The 21,077-nt window shown below is 40.9% G+C and overlaps 1 protein-coding gene across 6 annotated transcripts in view; it reads left to right on the top strand.

Annotated features, from left to right (window-relative positions):
- RBM33 (RNA binding motif protein 33) overlaps positions 1 to 21,077 on the top strand; it is a 103,996-nt gene that overhangs the window by 69,966 nt on the left and 12,953 nt on the right. For 3 of the 6 annotated variants that reach the window (XM_065830618.2, XM_065830616.2, XM_071805324.1), the window contains exons 16-17: positions 12,376 to 12,588; positions 14,012 to 14,200. In XM_065830618.2, coding sequence (XP_065686690.1) covers positions 12,376 to 12,588; positions 14,012 to 14,200 — 402 coding nt within the window. Of the gene's footprint in view, positions 1 to 2,575; positions 3,111 to 12,375; positions 12,589 to 14,011; positions 14,201 to 21,077 lie in introns of those variants that run through there. The other 3 variants (XM_071805323.1, XM_065830619.2, XM_065830620.2) reach the window with 3 other exon arrangements.

Raw genomic sequence — 21,077 nt, 5'->3', positions numbered from 1 at the left:
GCATGTGGAAGCCCTCTTTCATTTATGCAGAAGCAGATTTGCTCTGTCCTTCTTAATACTCAGATACCGAGGTTTTAGCAAGGTAAAACAGGTTCTTCACTCATAGTCTTTGTTACTTTTTTCATATTGCCGTGGACATTTTAAGTTTTCCTTCCAACTGTAGAAGTATAAAAGCAAGCTTTGCAATTAGCTGTTTAACACTGATCAAGATAGTTGATTAATTTTTAATCAGTTAGTGACCAGCCGAATCTATGACTTTGTTTCTTTGACCACACAGGAAAAAAGAAAAAAAATTGAGCAGTGGGGTGTGGGGATCGGTCTTGTCTGTTTTGACAGTGTTTTAAAGAAGAATTAAAAGCTGCTTGGACTCTTAATACTATGAAGATCATAGGTCAACTTTAGTTTCCGTCTCTGCTGTTTAGTCCTGCCACGTGCTTTATTTCTTTATTTTCACAACTTTTGCCTAAACTCTAAATTTAAAGCAAAAGCCAAATCTCATTTTTCTTGCCATTCTCCTCAGCATATTAATTGTGCTTCCTCTCGTTCACTGCATTTGGCCAAAGGGATGCCTGGTATCTCTTATCCATGCGCAGACTTGATCCTGCAGTTTAACAGCTCTGCTTTTGCTCTTGTTTTCCTTTCTAGAGCTCTTTAGTGCAGCCATGTTTTGAAATCCCATGGACAAGTGCGATGACTCGTGATTAAATAAATGGAGGTTCTTTTTCAAAGCTCTTTGATTCATATTGGTAAAGGCTTGGAAAGTCCCAACTTACCAGCCGTGGTACAGCACGGCGGCAGAACTGGCAACTGAAGAAGCTGATTGAGGCCAGACCTTTAGTGACTTCATCCAGACCAAATTAACCTAAACCAGGAGCTGGTAGTAAGGGCTATTCTAGGTTTAGTAGGACTATCCATAGAACAGGATTAAAAAAATGGTGGTGTGTTGCTGGTGGTGTTTTTTGTTTCACTGTTAAGGAGATATACTTGGCATATTGGTGAGATTTATAGTGTACAAATACTGTAGGAAGAGAGTGGTTTGTTCTCTTGAAGGCAGTATCTTTCCCAGTCTGAGATTCTAATGATGTTTATTCATATTGCTGGGCATTGCAGAGCTGCTGAGGATCTGTGACCTCCAGATAGAAGTGTCCCTTGTTACTTAAGAAGGTAAAATGGCCTTTCGTCTGTTTCCATAGTATTCTCTCTTGAGAGGATTTTGCTTTTTAAATATTTTTCTGGAATTGTAAGAATTACTAATTAAACTCCAAAAAATACTTTGATTTGTTCATTTTGTCTGACGAATAAGATGCCTTAGTTTATGGCTTCTTATACTTAAAGAAAACGGAAGTATAAAATGATTCAGCCTTTCTTGTGTGTCAGAATACGTCTGCATGTCAAAGTGACATTATATACCATCATTAACGATTTTTGTCTGGCTTTTAGAACAAATCCCTTCCCCCCAGTACTGATATGCCCATCCATTTCTAACGCTTCTGTAATTTAGGCAGGAATGGCACTACAGTGAATAGTTTTAAATTTTAATTACTCCTTTAAATGCTATGTTCCTGGGAAATGAGTCAGTGCTTAGTGTTCAGCAGATAGGTACATTTAGAATTGTGGGTTTGGGTATATTGTTTGTTATGGTTGGTTTCGGTTTCATTTGGTTGGTTGTTTTTTATGAAGGCCCGAACATCTTTGGAGGGATCTGGTCCGCTTTACAGTTTGTGTGGCATGTTTTCAGAGCCAGCCTTTCCAGAGAAAGGAGTTCAGCGTATTTGCTGAGTATTCATACTGGTATACATATTCTGCTAAGAAAAACATCTGAGATTTTCCTGACTTGATGAGGAACCTGGAGTCTATCCTACAGATATGCATAAGAATAAACTCAATGAGATTGTAGAATGTTGTTTGTCGGGAAGAAACACCCTAGTAAATCACTTAAGAATGTGCTCGTAAAATTATAGAAAACAGGGATGAAAGGACCATAGAAATAATTTATTCTTTCGTGAAGGGGGAATGATCTCTGTAGCATTCCTGACAGATTTGACCAACCTTTTTAGGAGAGATTTCTTTGGCCACCTCTTCCAGTGTCTTGTATGTTTAGGAGAGTTTTCTTAGTGACCAAAACACATTTTCTTGCTGCAATTTTGAATCTATGGCTAATTTTATTATACTTTGAGGCATGGGAAAGTTTTTTATATTGCTCTTTGTGGCTGCCTTCCTCTTTATAAATCTCTTGACTGTTTCTGAGCACTAACATCCTTCACTCTCTCTTGATGGCGCACGTTTTCTGACACCTTGGCTGTTTGTGGTGGTTTCCTTTGGTCTCTCTGTGATCAGTCTGTCGGTAAATAGTTCCAATACCAAGTGCAATTGAATTCCTTAAGCCCAATGTACTGGAAGTGTCTTTAATCCTGGAAGAACAGGTTTGTACCAGCTACAGCCTTAAATATCTTAAAATCGTATGAAATATGAATGTGTTTTTCATTTAGTTGGCAGTTCTGTGGGAAATGGTAATATCTTTAAATCTCTGTATCATTTGGTCATCTTATATTGTTGTTGGGTGATTTCTCTCTAGCCAGAAAATGGCCTGCCATGCTCAGAGAGATGTGTGTCTGTCCCAAAGGCCTGAAAATGCTGGTTCTTATGCTGCACCAAGAACACACCAATCTGTCTCTGTGGAAAGCTGCACAATGAGCTTTTTTCATAAATACGTATATATATAAAAAGAAGTAAAAATCTCAGTGTTCCCTATTGGATTAGAAGCTATATCTTATTAGCGATCGTAATTCCTGAAAACCTGAGATACTTCATCTGAAAAGCTTGAAGAAATGGTTGGCAAGTTCTTTTGTTTCAAAAGCCTATCACAAAAATAATGTCCTCGGATTGTAAAAGAACGCGAGAATTGGAATGGAAGATAGACAACTTTATTCATATCTAGAGTAACTGAGAAATGTAAGAGATAAATGTGGTCTTCTAAATGTGGAAAAAGATACTGATTGAGATGATTCTTGTTTGATAATGTAACTTTATCATCCAAATTTGCTGAATGTTTGTACTTGTTTCTGCTTGTGTGTGTATGTTCAAGTGTAATTAAAATATTTGACTTGAAAGCTCTATAGCGCCTTTCATCTAAATATGTTAGGATTTGCAAACACTAAATTTTTTGGCATTTGCATGACAAGTTCTTGAGAGAGCCCTTCACCCAGCTCTGCAGTGCTGCCAGCTGCGAGAAACAACACAGGAGCTCTCGCTGAATACCATACTACTACTTTTTAAGAAGCAGAATGTCATTCGTATCTCACTGTTTGAAGGAGGTATGGATAACATGCATTTTCTGTCAGCAGTGGGCTGAAGGGGCTGCAGAAACCATGATCTCCGAATGCCCAAATATAGTGTTTGTCACTTAGAGAATGTCAAAATGGGCAAGACCTTAGAAGCAGTACTGGTGGAAATGCGGTTGAAAAAGGACTCTGCGGGCCAAAACCTGCAAGATTTCACTCTGGGAATATTTCACAAATGGACATTAATTTCTTAATTTCACCTAAAAAAAAAAAAAAAAGACAAAAAAAAAAGGAAGTTCTGTGGTATTCTGGTTATGCAAAAGGCATAGTATTTACATGAAACATTTGGAAATGAGCAAATAAACACTGTCGTTTTCTCTAGACCTGCAGTGAGGATGGTTCCTATCGAGATGGAGTATTTAATAGCTGAGAGTTGGTGATGCAGGCTGTTTGGGGCATGTTTGGTTACTGGGAAATTGAAGTGCAAGGGCCTGTGTGGACACATTTAGCAACTAGGGGGACTTAAGGTCGCAACCAAACCAGACATAGATGGTACTTTTTATGAGTTTGTAATAAAATCCTCAAAAGGGGGAAGAGATATCTACCTAAATTGAATTTAACTTTGCTGTGGATAACTGAAGTGCAATAAAGTATTCCCTATTGGAGACTGTAGAACAGGTCTCTCCTTTTCTTAGGAGACTTTTAAATGGTACGTTGAAGAAGATTGCTTACTTCCTCCTGGATGCCCCAGAAGTATGGCATTTGCTATTGCTTGTTGCTCTTGTTAAGTCTCAAAGGAGATTTTTTTCTGCCATCCTAAGCGTTGTAGTACAAAATTCAACGAATACAGTGTTGATGTCTAATAGCTCAATTTCCTGATGAGAAATGACCAAAGGCAACTGGAACACTGTTGAAGTACATTATGAAGAGAAGCCATTTTGGAAGTGAAAATTAATTGCGTGCCGTCTCTGAACTTGGAATGGAAACACGAAGATTTGTCCAATTTAAATGTAATATTTGGCAAAGTCATATATGCCTTTGTTAAATGGTATTTTAGGTTTGACCATTTGGAATATGCCTTTAGTGCAGCAGTGACTCTGAGTTGGGAGAATCCTGACACTGAGTGGTTGGGGAAGGAGGTAACGTGGGTTCTCCATGTCAAGACTGCAAGGAACTTAAGGCAAAATGCCAGAGGAGTCCGACTTGCCATTAGTTTTAAGCTTCAAGGAAGATAAACTAGAAAAACTAGACGTGATGTGACGAAGGAGGCTCCAGTTGTGCTGATTTCCGATATCCAGTACTGGCATTCTGTGCCATAGCTGGTGTCTGACTGGGAAATGCTCCTTAAGGAGCTTTGGGCCATCAGAGATTTGGAATCACTGAAATTTTCCAACAGGAACCTTTTCTCTTGGTGATTTCTCTCCAGTCTTCACTAAAATTCTCTGTGTAAAAAAATTATCCCTGAGACAGGCAACCAAAAAGGGAACCAGGAAACTTTGCTCAAAAACATATCTGTTGACATCTACGTTATGTGTTTTGCAGACAGAAACATAAAAATCAAAGTATTTCTGAAAGTACGTGCCCAGTCCAGAACCTTGATTTTGCTGCAGCTTTGACACAATTTATATTTTGTTCGTAATGAACTGATTGATTATTGTATTAGAAAAAGGCGTAGTTGTGATTCAGCACTGGTATTGCTTGTCGCTTCTCTTTGATCAGCTGTGTTTCTGGCACTCCCGGTGAAACTTCACTGTAGCACAGGGATGGCCGGGATTCTCTTAACATCTCTTTGGCCAGTCCTCCTCCTGCCTTAGTATCTGTCAGGCAGGCAAGGAGATATTTAAGGTAAGAATTCTGTTAGTACATGGGATTAAATGGAATTAGCTGCTTTTTTTTACAAGATGTTTTCTTCTGCTGTTCTGACTCTTCATACACCATTAGGCACAGACGAGAAGATAGTCGTCACATCCTGGCTTGCTGCAGCCGTTTAGAAATGTCTTTTTATCGAGGGAAGGGAACTGTTTCTCCGTTTTAGTTATTCATTGCTTAGTCTGGGTGCTCTTATTTGAGGTAAGTTTGCCCCATCCAGATGTTTTAGGCTGGGGAAAATAACCCATAATTTACTGGCCAGCACTAGAAGTGTCTTTTTTCTGGTGTGAACAGGGAATGCTTTGGTTACTCTACCACTTCTGAAGTCTGGTGTAGCTTATTTCTGTATACTCTGAGTCAAAACCATACCACTTGTATGCCTTAAACCGGTTGTTGATGATGAATTGTGTGTTAATTGGGTAGTGTATTCTAGTCTCAATTTAAAAAAAGACTTATAAAGGTCTTAGAAGGCCTTTGAAAAAAGGTCTCCAGGTGTTTCTCTTTGGCATTCAACAGATCGAAAATGCATCTCCAGCAGTTTGGGAACAGGGCTTGGTTGTGTCATCTGTTGTGGGATATTTGGCAAGTGTTGAGGTTTCTTGTCTGTCAACTGGCCGTATCCAAATGGTAAAGGATTTGGAGCACCAGTCAAAGAGAAAAAGATAATTATTAGGATTTTTGCCTTTAATATACAATTCTGATAACTGCAGTGAGAAAATACTTGGATAATATTAGATTATAGTCTGTCTTGCTCTACATGGTTTTTCTTTTACTGTTTTTCTCTCTTTGTTATGTGGGGATCACAGTTTGTGTAGATATCTGTCTTTTTTTACTTTAGTCATCACAGTATCAGTAAAATATAAGTTTGCATCTGAAAACCTGTATAGCTGATGAATAGTAATTTCACTTGTCCTTGAAGATGAATATAATAACCCAAAGGTGTTGTTTTTTCCCTCTTAACTACTGTGATACTGTAGAGGTACTCATTTCTAGAAATATTGACTTAAACTGGTAACAAATGAGGGGTATCTCCTTTCTTAAAGGAAATAAATTACCAGACATTTCTGGATTGAGATTTCCCTGCAAGATTTAAACCTTCTCCACGCTACAGAGGATTTGAGTTATAGCGCATCTCAGAAAAGTTGAAAACATCTTGCTTTTCTATGTTATTTTTACACAAATCAACCCGAGTTTATTTCCTTTAAGAGCTTTATCTGGCATGCGCATCCCTTTACTGTTGACTGATATATATTTTTTTTCAAATTAGCTTTATAAAGATCGTGCGGATAGACACAGCATTGTCGTAGTTAATAGAAACCTGTGCAGTGAGGTCTATGGGCTGCAAGATCCCTAACAGCGCCGGTGACAGTGAAGTATGGCCTTATCGAAAGGAGAATTCATAAGAGGCTGCCCTGGGACACCGCACCACTGTCCTTCTGTGTACCCTGACAATGTTATCTGTCCTCTCAGTACGGAGTATCAAATGTCTGTCACGAGTACAGAAATTAATTTAATGTCACCTGAAGACATGCAATTAATCTTTTAGAGGTTTTCATAATACCTTTACAGAAAGAGTTGCCAGTTTGGCGGATTTGGATTTTGGGGTTTAGCAGAAGATAAGGAAAATTAATTTTTCATCAGGGTTAATACAAGCTAGCAGGGCCACAAAGGCTGAGAAAAATGGTTTGGGAATTTGTCAAGTGTTGTCACTCTAGAATAATGCTGCTTAACGTCTGATAGGTGTAATCAAGAGTTGAGATTTCTATAGAGGGGGATTAATCAATTTGCTCACTACAGAATGCAAGTTGGTGATACCATTCCTTCATGGGGTTTAAGAATGAAAATAAGATTTGATCTGTCAAATTGCAAGCAGCTCTGACAGTATCAATAGGCATTTTTATCAGTACATTTTAGAGCATTTGTTATAAATAAATTTGTCCTGCTAATGTTGGTGGCAAATAAACTTCATCTTCATTGTAAAACTGTCATAGTGATTATGATAGAGTAGAGAGCTTCAGCTTGCTCAATTCAAGCAGTCCCTCATAAAATTCTGCTTTTAGGACTTGTGATCTAATATTTGACAGAATGGTCTTTATGTTTCTCAGAACACAACACTGACTCCATATATATATATATATATAGGTATGTAGTGAGTCTCATTATTGAAAACCAGCCTCGATAACTATCAGGGAATAGGTTCTAAAATTCATGAGCACTGAATGGCATAAGTTATTTTTTTGTCAGTCCAGATTTCAGATCGAACTGTAAACTCTTTCTCAGTAGAAGTTTGAAAACCATTCACCATGTAGATAAAATCCTTTTGCCTCGATCATTTGAGGTTTGTTTAATTACATACAGTATTTGAAATTAACTTGTCATTTTGGCACCGCTAACAATCTTGAAGTACTTGAAATTTGAAAGATAGTTCTTATACTTTGCACTGAACAGAACTTCTGCCCTGTTAAAAAAAAAAAGGCATTTTCGTTACTCCAGAATTAACCAAGCAATGGTAAAGTTTCATTCAAGAGAACTCTTTCCTGGCTATGTATGAGGAAGGTAGACCTTTTGTAAAACTTGGAAATTCAGACCGTGAAATCAGAATTATGTTTAATATAGAAATTAAGTAGTAGACAATAACAGAAAAACATTCTTCCTTTATTCCTTCCTTTATGACACCAAGCTGGGAGGAGTGGCTGACACGCCAGAGGCTGTGCTGCCATCCAGAGACCTGGACAGGCTGGAGAGTTGGGCAGGGAAAAACTTAATGAAATATAACAAGGGCAAGTGTAGAGTCTTGAATCTGGGCAGGAACAACCCCAGGTTCCAGTATAAGTTGGGGAACGACCTATTAGAGAGCAGTGTAGGGGAAAGGGACCTGGGGGTCTTGGTGGACAGCAGGGTGACCATGAGCCAGCACTGGGCTCTTGTGGCCAGGAAGGCCAATGGTACCTAGGGTGGATTAGAAGGGAGGTGGTCAGTAGGTTGAGAGAGGTTCTCCTTCCCCTCTACTCTGCCCTGGTTGAGACCAAACCTGGAATATTGTGTCCAGTTCAGGGCCACTCAGTTCCAGAAGGACAGGGAACTGCTGGAGAGAGTCCAGCGCAGGGCAACAAAGATGCTGAAGGGAGTGGAGCATCTCCCGTGTGAGGAAAGGCTGAGGGAGCTGGGGCTCTTGAGCTTGGAGAAGAGGAGACTGAGGGGTAACCTTATTAATGTTTACAAATACATAAAGGGTGAGTGTCACGAGGACGGAGCCAGGCTCTTCTTGGTGACAACCAATGGTAGGACAAGGGGTAATGGGTTCAAACTGGAACACGAGGTTCCACTTAAATTTGAGAAGAAACTTCTTCTCAGTGAAGGTGACAGAGCCTGAACCAGGCTGCCCAGGGAGGTTGGGGAGTCTTGTTCTCTGCAGACATTCAAACCCGCCTGGACACCTTCCTGTGTAACCTCATCTGGGTGTTCCTGCTCTGGCAGGGAAATTGGACTGGATAATCTCTTGAGGTCCCTTCCAATCCCTGACATTCTGTGATTCTGTGATTATTTGTTTGCAGACAAAGAGTGGAAATTCACTTTTCTGTAGAGGACATTTGCAGTATAAAATCAGAGCTTGTATCAACCAGTCTCAGGCCTCAGTGGTGGACTGAGAAGTTTTCTGCCTGGTTTCAGTACTTTGTGCATTAAATTGTAGGAGGCAGGCCATGATGATGAATAGATCCATGTCTGAAAAATGTAGTGTTGCTTTGTACATCCCAAAATGCTATAGAAAAGGTCAGGTAAAAATGCGTTTTGACAAGAGAAGTAGTAAAGTTTTAATATCTCCGTCTGTTGCCACATACATTTGCGAAGGGCGGTGGTGTAAGCTGACAAAAAATAGCAATATGGAAATTGTCTTTAGAAAAAGCAAAAGTTAATTTCAAATGAGCTAGAACCGAGACATTTTAAGTAGAAGAGATGCTAGTAATTTAGCTTACAGGATTTAGACGTCATTTTGGGTTCACTGACCTGCTTGCCTGTGGCTTTGTGGTTTTGATTTACCTTCTGGGTGCCAGCTTACTGTATACCTCAGGAGTGAAAATCAGGAGTCAACGTATGTATAGTCATCTGTACAATCTTTTCATCCAAGATGTTAATGTTCTCATATAAGCATGAGACCTCTAAGGAATGTTCTGAGATTTTATAGCTTTAAGTCCACACTTTAAAAGCTTTTTGTGGGTGTTTTGCTTGACTTCATTGTTCATCAAGATGCCTGATGAAGCTACTAATTGTCTTGCATAGAAGTTTAAAGGATGATGTTGATGGCAGGTCTAATTTGCCACTAAATACTGCTACGTTGGTGGTTCATTTTGGCTTGGACAGTGCTTGTCCTTGCACAGCCCTGTTTTTTGACCAGTGAAAAAGGAATTGCTGCTAAAATTTGTTCTCTGAGGCTTTGCTGTTTTGCTTGTTAGTGTTGTAAGTGACCTAGGAGTCACTTTTGATTTTCATTTTCTTAAGGAAACCACTAGATTTTGTTCTTAGTAGAAGCCAGGGCTGTCTGCAAGGTGAAGCAATGTATTGCTGACTTGGTGTTAGTCCTTGGGCACTGAGTTCCTCACTCACAGACCTCTCTTGAGAAGTGATACTGCAGGTCCATCTCTGCTTCCCCTCTCAAGTCCTCTCAAAAAGTAGCAGATGTTCAGAGCAGTAGAACAGAGAAGGGGTTTGATCCAGTTGCCTGTTATTCCTTCTTGGTGCAGGAACAAGCAGACCTTGCTCCATCCCCTTCCCTTACCCTATAGATGTTCTTTATTGTTTTGTATAGGTTTTGAAATGTATTAATTCATTAAAAAGTCTGGAGATGTTTCTACCTTTCAGAGTTCTGTGGAAGCATCACGCTGGCATTGAAACCCAAAGGTGCCATTTGAGACCTCAGCAGGGAACAACTCTCCATTGTTCAGGAATGTGAGCCCATGTTGTGTCCTTATCCCTTCGACTCTGTTATAGTTGGATGTTTAGTGTATACAGTTTTATTTGGTGCTAATTAGACTTGGTAGTTAAATACTGGGTGGTTGTTGGCCATCCTAGCCTTTCATGACAAATTTGCTTTTGAAGTTTCAGTAATGAGTATGTTCAATGTGTTTTGTACCTGAGGGCTTCACTCTCAGATGCTCTTCCTATGTGCTGGGATTGCATTGTGATTCGGAAATAAATGGTTGCAAGTATTTGCGGTTGTTTTTCACAGCAGGCAGTTAGCAGAGATTAGATTTGAACTCCCAATTATTGCGTTAAAATTCCTGCTAGGATTTTTTTGTTCCTAGCTTCATCATTTTCCAGCTGCTGTAGCGTTGAATAAGAAAAAGTATCTGATCAGAGTGTAGGGCCTATCGTGATGCTGGTATTAGAAATAAGACTAAAATGAGGAGGATTTAAATGCTGGTTTCCTGGTAAAGTTTTGTTTGAGCTTTTCAGGAGAGGAGGAGAGCTGCTGCTTTTATGTCTTTGAGCAGCAATTGAAGAGAGAGACTCAGAACGGAAAGCTCTATAATTTCTCAGTTGTTACTACTCTCAAAGGTTTATATATAACATTGTCTGTGAAGCCATGGAACTGTTCCGTTTAGCAGAGAAAAATGTGTATTTGATTAGAAGTGGAAAAAACAGATGCAGTTTTCTGTTGCTTTCTTGCTTTACACACTGTGGACGAAAGCCCTTAAGTGGGAAGAGCTTCAAGATTATTTTCCCAGTGACAGATTGGGCTTTTGAAGATGGTACATGGGGGGTGATGAAGCTGGTTTGTTTGGGATTTCAGTTGCCTGGGATTGAAGTAGCTGAGGTATTGAGAAACCGTTGTCTGTATGTATTTGATAACACAGAGAACGTGATCTAGAGACGTGAATTCTGCACTAGTGAATTTGCAAACATGAGACTATCCTAGATATCATCTGTACCAGGCTGTATATCTTCAAATGATGGTGAAGAGACTTGGTAACCAGTCCTCAGTAGGTGTTTCTTTCGTTTTTGTGTAATCATGGTAGAGACATAGTGATTTATACTCTCTAGCAAAATATACTCACTCTTAGACCATAAACCTGTTCCTTCTGCAGCCCTGTATTTTGTCTTCTTGTCCACAAAAAACACGCCAATTGGTGTGAAGCCCTCTGGCTGGTGACACGTTCCAGGTGCAAAAGGAGTTTTGGCTTCTGGATATATAAGGAAAGGAAAAAAAAACCCTGTGTAAATAAAGGTGCTTTCATTTTATTGCCCCCCCCTTCAGGTGTGCCTTGTATTTGAGAGGTTTTGCAGGGTTACCTGAGGTGGGTTAGGGGTTTTGACGAAACCTCCCATGTGCAGATATAATGTTCACTATTATCTGAGTTCTAAAGTTGGAGTCCAGTTAAGTTATACATACTGCTGTTGAAACCATGCAGTAATATGATGTGCTTTATAGATGCAAAAGTACCCGATCTTTGTCAGGTTCTCCTTTCTGTTGTATTTCAGTGATTCATCTCATCTGGATAGCGGGACAGAAATTCAAGGATCGCTTGTCTTTGTAGAAAAGGCTGAACTGTTTGGGTAGAGGCAGCGTAAGGGAATTCAGTGCTTTCAGTTTATGCTTTTACTGTACTTCATTGCACTGAGACGTGTAGTGGAAAGAGCTATGTTGGATGAGAGAGGGACTGAGGTGGTGTTTTGCTGTGCTTGTGATTATAAATAAGAGCAATGAAACAAACAAACAAACCTTGGAGAAGAACTATTGCAAGTACAGACAGTGTTTGAGGAAGAAAACTGCTTCAAAGGCTGCTGGTATAGAAGCTGGCAGAATAAGTATGCACTTTGAAATAAAGATCAGTTTTTAACTAAGGGGAGGTTGAAGTTTTAAAGATGAGCAAAGTTCATGCCTGGTTCTTCCAGCCTTTGCAGTTCTTTGCTCCTCCTCCTCCAATGTATATGTCTCTTGTAACTCCACCATAGTTCACATATAACCCTGGAAAGAAGAATGATCTGGAAAGAGAAGTGAAAACACCTTGCTGCTTTGTATCTGAAAAGACATTATTGAGCATTGTCATTCTGATAAAGTCGAAATGAAGCAAACTGTGGATTTATTGTAGGCTGCCAGGCTTATCCCTGTGTGCTTTAGCAGGCAGGTTCTCTGTGGGCCGGGTGAGCTGGATGTGGCAGGAGGTTGCTCAGGAGCAGGGTTTGCAGTGCCTGGACACTGAGCTGCCTGTTGTGTTGTTGATCTCAGCAGGGGGGAGAGGATGATGGCTTTTTTCACCCAGAGGGCCAACCCCAGCGGCCTCAACAGCCCCCGGAGCCGAAACAGCAGCCAGTGCGGAAGGTCACATTGACAAAGGGAATGCAACAGCAGCAGCACCAACAGCAGCAGCAGCAGGCACAGATCCATTCACCAGCTCCTCAAGGGGTCAAAAACATCCAGGGATTCCATCAGCCTAAAAAGGTGATTTTTTTTAGATGCATATTGCTGCTAGAAGTTTGACTGTCTGGCTGTGTTGCTCTATTAATAATTAGCATTCTGTTTGTCAATTGCTAGCGCAGGGCTGCATGACCCAGGAGATGCATAATTGCATATAAATCTTTTAATCTAGGGAGGCCTGTTTGTACCCAGCACAGACTGGAGATGCCTGCAGGTTGTTTCATCTGCTGACTTGCTGGCCAGCACAGTTACTCCTTGGGGGAGAAATGTGTGTGTCCTGAGATAGCTGCTGTAGGAGGTGGTGTCCGACGTGCTTTCTGGCTTGAAAAACAAGAGTTGTTCTGAAGTTGTGCTTAAGCTGTTATTCTGGCTCTTTCCTGCATAGGTAGAAGCGCAAACCAGCTGTTTCAGGATTCTCTTTGGTTGATCCTCAAAGTTGGTGTTGCTCAAAATAGTCGGTGATCTTGTAACTGGGTTTTTGCACTGGTGATGCACTGGGAGGAACAAGGGAGGGGATTTGAGTGGCACTGCTCTGTGCCTTCTCTGTGTTTGGAAATGGCACGATCCCTGAAAATAGCTGGTGTTTTGGCTTTTAAGTTATACTTTGATTTTGAACTGTTGACCATAATCTTCCTGCTTCCTGTAAGGATAAAGTTCCCTTGCTGATGTAGAGGGAAGTGAAAAGTCGTTACCCTCCACAGGGTTTCCAAGTAGGAACCGAGAAACCGTGTTAAGCGTTAACTAGATGTTGAGTGTTAACTCTGTTTAATGTTTGTCACTGTTTCATTGTTATTTTCCTCTCTCCAACTGTTCAGTTTTTAATTTACAAGAATTAAATCTGCTCTGATCCTGCTCCCAAGGATACTGTGGTGCCAGATCCTACAGGATTTGGAGGAAAGAAACTGAAAAAAAAATGTTTTAAAGTTATTCACTGTATGCAAGTATTCCATCCTGATAATAGCCCAAGAGTTGGTAGCAGTAGGCACTGTAGGCACTTGAAGCAGTTTGCTGGTCCTGTGGGTACATTAAATTTACCTGTGGGTTGAGAAGAGAAAAAGGAGAGGGGATCACTGGTTGGATTTTGGCCAGACTCAAAATATAGGAGCAGAACACATGCTGCTAATGTGAGCAGTGTGGAAAACAAGGTTATATATTTTGGGCTGAAACTCTCCATTGCTTGGTTGATCTATGCTAAAGCTGAGGCTTTTATCCTCAAATAAAACCCAATATATAACTTGCTATCCTCCTAAAAAAGGTTTATATAAGCAATGGATGAGTATGTCAATGTGGCCTTTCAAGTCAGCAAACAGCAACAAGCTGTTTTAAATCAACGCGTACTTTAATCAAGCCTTCAAGTAAATCGCCAACTTCTGTATCATCTGTCAAATGCAGCGGGCAGAAGCCCTAGGTAAGTAAATCAAAATACTGTTACTTTTGTTGTTGGCAGGTCATTATGCACGGCAGAGGCAGAGGAGTAGCAGGCCAGATGGGCCGAGGACGCTTGATGCCAAATAAACAGAACCTGCGAGTGGTGGAGTGCAAACCTCAGCCCTGTGTTGTGTCAGTTGAAGGGCTTTCTTCATCAACCACTGATGTCCAACTGAAAAACCTGCTGATGTCAGTGGGACCCATTCAGGTAGGTCAACCTCCGTTTATCATTTTTGTGCCAAAAGGCTTTCATTCTGGAAAGCTCAATTAATTCCCTGACACTAAATACAATGTGTGTTTATTGGTAATTTATGTTTGAAGGCACCCCCACCCACACAAGCTACACCTGGTAGCAAAGACAAGCATGTGATGATATTGCGGCACGGGAGGTACGGTGGGATTTTGCTAACCACCATGTTCCTGCTGCAAAAGAGACTCCTTCATTTCAGAATTCCTGTGCCATCTCTGTTATTTTCTTAGACAATACAAGCCTGCCAATTCTGTGAGGTTGTTAAAGCCAAATAATAATGTCAAAGCAAATTGCTGTCCTTATTTTTATTGTTGACTTGCACCTACCCTCTTTTTTTTGATGTTTACCTTTTTCTGTCGTTGGAGCTCTGGGGTAAGAGCACTTCATGACCACTGCTCAGTGGAGATTTTGTACTGTGTAGCACCATCTACTTTTTCAGCTGAAAACACAGTCTCCTTTGAAGGATTCTCTTATTCTTTTAATTTTTTAGTAGGTTCTCTTTAGGAGAGGCCTGTGAGCAAGGTTATGACACACACTCAGTAAAGCTTCTGTTCATAAACTGCCTCCTAGAACTGATGGATCAGTTAAGCTGACTTGAGGAAAACAGGTGGTTTTCAAAGCACCGAAGGGCTTAGGAAGCCCTGTCTGACTTATTGTTACTACATTTGAAAGTATCAGCCAATAAATAATGAAATATACAGATGAGGAGAGTTTTTCCTTTATATTTTCTTTTCAGTGTTGGCTGCTCCCTTTGGCAGGATCAGCATTTTCAGACAAATGCAATGCATGAACTGGAGCTATTCTGTGAGGCTTTATTATGAGAGGGATCACACAGCTCTCCTAAAGATGTACACTCTGCCTCACTCCTTCCCAGTTTAGTAAATTGAATAATGCTGATTTATTTACCTTGTCAATTCAGATAGGTTTAATTTGTTTGTGAAAGTAAAAATACTTTTGCAAAATACTTTGTCCCTTCATATTCTATAGTACTTTAGGAAATTATTCATACAGTTCAAAAGCACATTTATTCATCATATACGTGCTAAATCTTGCATGAGAATATTAGGAGATTAATAGAAAGCCTGCTAGGAAATATTCACAATTGAGAGAAGTTATTGAGAATACGCTAAAAAGATTTATTTGGTACTTACTGCCCCATTTTAGACTCCAAACTCTGGTGTCTCAATTCAGTGTCACAGACCAACATAGAAGGGTATGCTTAGAGGAAACAAACAGATAACTCATTTTCCAGTGGGATCTGAGACATCCCCGCATCCTGCAGAACTTGTATTCTTGCAGCAGCATCAACTATAGCTTTGGAAATTGTGGTTTCTAAATCATCTGTTTTCCCCTTATCAGATATCTAGAAGCTGTACTTGAAAGAGATGCTTGAATTTCGCTAACGATGCAGAAAGCTTTTGTCCTAATTGTGCACCTGAATTCAAGTCTGACTTGTAGAAAGCTAGAAAATTCCTGGCTTCTTTGAGACGGAATGATATTTCAAAAGTGTAGCTAGTGAGATATGCAGGAGAGAAGGGATCCTTTTGTAGGAAGAATGTGAGACTGGGACCATCATAAGCAATACTTTGTTTTTATTGGTACCATGATGTGCCCCAGCAGTGGTAACACAGCAAAGGAGGAAGAGATAGCAGCAACTTTTAAGTGCCTGGTGAGGCAAGAACGGGAAACAAAATGTTTGAAAATCCATGTTGTCCCTGTTTGCAGTAATCACTTCTATACAGATGGTGCTAGGTTTTGAAACAGGTCAAAACCCCAAAGCGCCCAAGTGAATTTTCTTGCGGCTATAAATTAATATTTTTACTAGTGTGTGTACTCAGTGCTGTACAAAATGCAACTGGAAATGGTCAGGAGGCTCCGATACTCGAGGGATACTCGGTTATTTCCTCATTGTTCCTTTAAAATGTGTTTCATGTAAGTGATTTACAAGGCGGAGTATAGAAGTGAACTGCTGGAGAGTATGAGTAGTGAATGGAAGGGCTCCTTGCTGGGTGGGCTTTGGGGCTTTCACGTGTGGGAACAATAATGGAGACGCAAGGATAGGACATGGCCATGAGCAGGGAAAAGAGATCTCGGGTGGTGCAGAGCTCTGGTCTTCTAAGGTGAAGTGTGGCAGCTTGGTGAACTGAAATAAGAGGGATTCGGGGAGATGGCTGTTGTGAGAAAACTGCGCAGTGAGGAATTCTAGCTGCTTTTTTGAAATTAAGCAAGGTGCCCAGGTTTTTAGCTGGTTCAGGTGGAGTTCAAGAAATAATGAGAGGGGAGAAAGGTGAGTCAGTTGTAGCTGACTCCATCTTTAAGATGTAATATATCCTGTGTTTAGCCGTTGACTATATTAAACAAAACTTGCCCTAATGAGCTGAACTCTGAGACTTTGTTTTCTTGAATTTTATTTATCCTGGGAGAGGGTCAGTCAAACTTATGCTGACTTTTTGCAATTGTAAAATAAATTTCTAATCTGAATCAGAACTTAAGGAGTTACCTTCCTGCCTGGATAGTGTCTTGAAATGACACGTACCAATTATCCAACACCCAAATCCCTAGATTAACTTAGTTTCCTAGACTGTAGGGCATGGTAAACAAGCATCTTTCGTCCACGTGATGTGCAAACAGAACTCGGAAATCTGAGTATTGCCTGTGTATCAATATTTGCTGCAGCCAAGATGTGAATGTGGGAGTGAGCAGGGGGAAAGAGAGACTGCCCCGTGAGCTCTCTGCTCTTTGACTACAACAGCAGATCATGACCTCTGCTGTCCCACCTGGTGCAGGACCTCTGCTGTCCCACCTGGTGCAGGACCTCTGCTGTCCCACCTGGTGCAGGACCTCTGCTGTCCCACCTGGTGCAGGACCTCTGCTGTCCCACCTGGTGCAGGACCTCTGCTTCATCTGCACCTTCCGTCCTGGTGCATCCATAAAGCAACTGATCCTGTTTTCAAATACATAATTTGTCTCCTGATTCTGTTGCAGTGTGCTAATGCATTTTCTCAGGACAAGGATTTTTGCTGGCGTAACAAAGTTTTAACGTATTTACGGAAAAAGTCTGTAATTTATCAATGGGGAGGAAGAGATTACTTTGTTTTTCTGTGTACGGAAGGGTTGGATTTTTATTTTTAGCTTTTTTGTGTTAGTATTATGATTGAGGTACAAGTACCTTGCACAAACCTGGGGAAGGGAAGTTGAAAACTTCCCTCAGTTTAGGACGTTCAGTGCTCTCAGCTTTGCCATCAGCTCACATTGAGGTGCTGGTTCTGTAAGTCGGGGTTTGGGAATAGCTGGGCATGCATAGGAAGATGGAGGAGACTTCTATGGTTGAAGCTGGAAATTCACTGTTTTTCCCCTTCTCTACCCAGATATGGAGAAAATTATGTTTTTTCATATATGAGCTTTGAAATACCCTCTGATGCCTAGTCACTGAAAACTTCAATTCTCATCCTCGCTTCATTAAAGCTGCTCTGTTATTACCAGGAGAAAAAAAATACCATTAAGATTCTCCAGATACGGGATAGAAGAAAATCTTTGGGGCTTCAGGAGCAGCCCCTTAGTCATAGCTGCATTTTACAACTCAAACATGATTAAATTAGCAGGAAAAGTTCTTCTTTTCAGCATACGGTTTGCTGTAAGACTCTTTCTGGGGAGGATAAGCTTTCAGATATACACAGTGTACCTGCAGTAAAATCTGAGGGCTCAATCTAAAATAATTACGTACTATAAATACAATTATGCATTCCAAAGTGTTGGTAAGTACAGAAGATTTCTGAGCACACCACCAACATGGAGCCTCTTGGGGACTGTGCCAGAGCAGTGACATTCAGTGCACATCCATCCAGAACCACTTGCTGAAGTAGATTACTAATAAGTTGCAAAGGTCATGGAAAAACTCGGCACATTTTTTGGTGCTCTTGAATCCAGGTTTAATGTTTATATTGTCTAAAGAGGTTTGTATTCAGCTACTTATTGCCACCTTCCGATTACTATTTTCTTTTTGGGATGGTGGCAGGTAGAGGGGGATCATTTACCGTATCTCTAGATAATGTGAGTACTGAGTGATTGTTCTGTGGACATGTTCTGTCATCTTCCATCATATCTTCTTGCATGGTTGCAAACATAAAACATGAGTGCAAAATCTAAGTATTGCTTTGTGAGGATTTAAGAGCATAAATTCTGATGTTAAAAACAAATGGGGCTGGAGAAATACTCAGAAAACTCCAGGGTTGTATATCAGAGGTGATGAGCACATTGGGATTGTAAGTGTATTTTGAATAGTTTTACAAATATGAATAACGTAGTTTCTGGTTGTAAAAGGGAAACCCAGTTGCTTTGTTGATGCACTTCTCATTGCTTTCTTAGAGTGACAGTGCTACCTAGTGCTCAGTTGGGGTAAATACAGCCATCTGCACTGGCTATGTTAAAAATTGCTGATTTATCTTTAGTTCAAAGTCGTGTCAGTATGACAAGTTCCGGGAACACGAGTGCTCTTGCAGGATCAGCAGGGCAGTTCTCCATGTGATACAGTGCACAGGGCTGGCGTGGTGACCTCTGTGGTCTTCCTACCTGTACAAACATTTTCAGCTGCTGCAGAAGCTGTGGGAGAAGACCTGGGGAGTCCCGCTCCATCCTTGGGGCTGGAGGAAGAGAAGGAGCAGCTCCAGAATGGTCCATGATGTCCAGCTGTGGAGCAGCGTGTGAGCTGGAGATGCCATTGCAGTGACAGGACATCCTTCTCATCTCATCTTGCATACCGAGATGGAGAGTTAAGTGCTTCTAAAGGCAGATAATAGAAAGTCAAATGTGGAAGAAAAGCAGGAGGGAGGGACAGGATGAGGAAGAGATCAGGTGCAACAGCTGAGGATGAAATTAAATACATTCTGTCCCAGCCTCTGTGCCTGTTGATAATGGGTAGAAAGTGTTGCTGCCAGGAAAGATGTTTCAGGTGTCAGGAGACGGTGAGGATAAATAAATGTGTGTGCATTTATTGGTGGGAGGGAAGAATAAATAGAATTTGATATTTTTTAGAAAGCACCTGCCGTGCTGCTGTTGCAGAGCAGGTTGGGTCACCCACGGGAGGTGATGTTGGGAAGTGAGGGAAGTTTACACTTTTTTTGCATAGACCCTTTTTTAGCAGCTTTGTCTGGACTGCCACTGCCTCTCCTAATCCCAAACTGACCGATGCACTGAGTGTACATGTCCGTTGGCTTCAGGGAAAAAAATAAAATAAGGAAGGAAACTTTTGTTTCCCATATGTCTCCTATAATTGAAATGGGTGCTTGCTCCGGTCTCACTCCTGGCTGTTTGATTTCCATCTCCCAGTGCTCTGTTATCTCCATTGTAACTTCCTCCTCTCTGTGTAACCTCTGAGAGTTTTGGTGTCAAAGACATTTGCTTTCTGCAAGAGATCTCTTGCTTTCTGCTCATGGATGACCTGCTGCTTGTCTCAAGGCTCTTTGTTTTGCAGTGAAGCTTAACTAGAGATTATCACACTGCTGTGGCCATACAGGCTGTTTTAATGTTATTTTCATTGAGATTGTAAAAGCGTAGATTTAATTACAGAATGTGTGTAAAGGAGAAATTTGAGGGCAGTGTAGGTCTGCAGGTCTAAAGAAAAGTCTGCAGAGGGAATGGTCCTTTTATGATATTCATGCTTTAGTCCCTGGTAATAGCTCAGCTGCAGAAAAAATCTGATTTTTATTTTATTTTAGTTTAGTTGTTGAATTATGTAGTACGTTTTAGAGCAGTTGTAGACAAACTCTCAATCAAAAGCATGAATGGTCATGAAATATTGGTTGATTGTTGCATTTTCCATTCAGCACAAGATCCGCATCTTCCCAGCGTGGTGCTTGAGGAAGCAGAAAAAGGAGATAACCAAGATCAGTATGAGCTCTGTGCTGCCTGAATCCTTTCCATACAACATAGGCCTTCTCAGCCTAAACCAGTTTTTTGTTTTTGAAGCTGAGAATGTGTCAGAATATAATCTTTGTTCTGCAGAGCCGAATGGAAACATGCCCAGAAAACCCCTGATCTCAGGTTGATCTCGGGGCGTGCTGTGCAGTAGATCTGTACGCCTGAATCTGTGAAGTAACCAGTCGTTTGAAATCCCTTGGAAGTTATTTTGTGTATTGTCAATCCTTTACACCTGAGTGGATCCGGAAAGGGGTTTTCATCCTCTGGTGAACGTCTGACTGGGTCAACTGAAAGAGAAGATGCGAATGAAGTTGTTTGCTCGGAGCTGTGACGTTTGGGAGGATTGTGATATATCAGTTTAGCAATTCATGATAGGAGGAGGTTCCAGTGGAGCACAGTGTGGTAGGAGGGAGATCTCCCGTGGAGGAAACGTGAGTGTCCTCCCATTAACTGGGAAGTCAAGCGATGCTGGGTGGAACCCGCCGGTCTCCAGAGGCAGCGCAGCCTGCCTGGCCGTGTCCTGCCTCCCCGACCAGCCTTTGACATCCTGCAAAATCAGTAGGTAACAGAGGAATACTGCATTCAGATCAAATTCCTAATGAGACGTGATACTTTGGGAAAGATAGACTCACAGTCTTCATTATGATGATAAAAATATAAGACTAAGGACTATTTACTATGATGTATTCTTTGAAAGTGAGCAAGCAGCTGTCATTGGTAGCATATGAAGACCTGTCTGATGCTCTTGGCTTCTTTTGGATACTACCTCAGTTCTAAAATGAACACGCTGAAATACTTTTTCAGAAATGCCGTTAATCTCTGGTACTCACAATATCCAAACGTTATGGACAGGAGGATTTAACATAGATTTAAATGCGTCTGTCTCTAACATACAGTTATGCTTTTAGTACGGCATTGC

The sequence above is a fragment of the Patagioenas fasciata genome, chromosome 2, assembly GCF_037038585.1.
Source record: "Patagioenas fasciata isolate bPatFas1 chromosome 2, bPatFas1.hap1, whole genome shotgun sequence".
NCBI classification, from domain to species: Eukaryota; Metazoa; Chordata; class Aves; order Columbiformes; family Columbidae; genus Patagioenas; species Patagioenas fasciata.
This window is presented reverse-complemented; position numbering and strand designations above follow the sequence as displayed.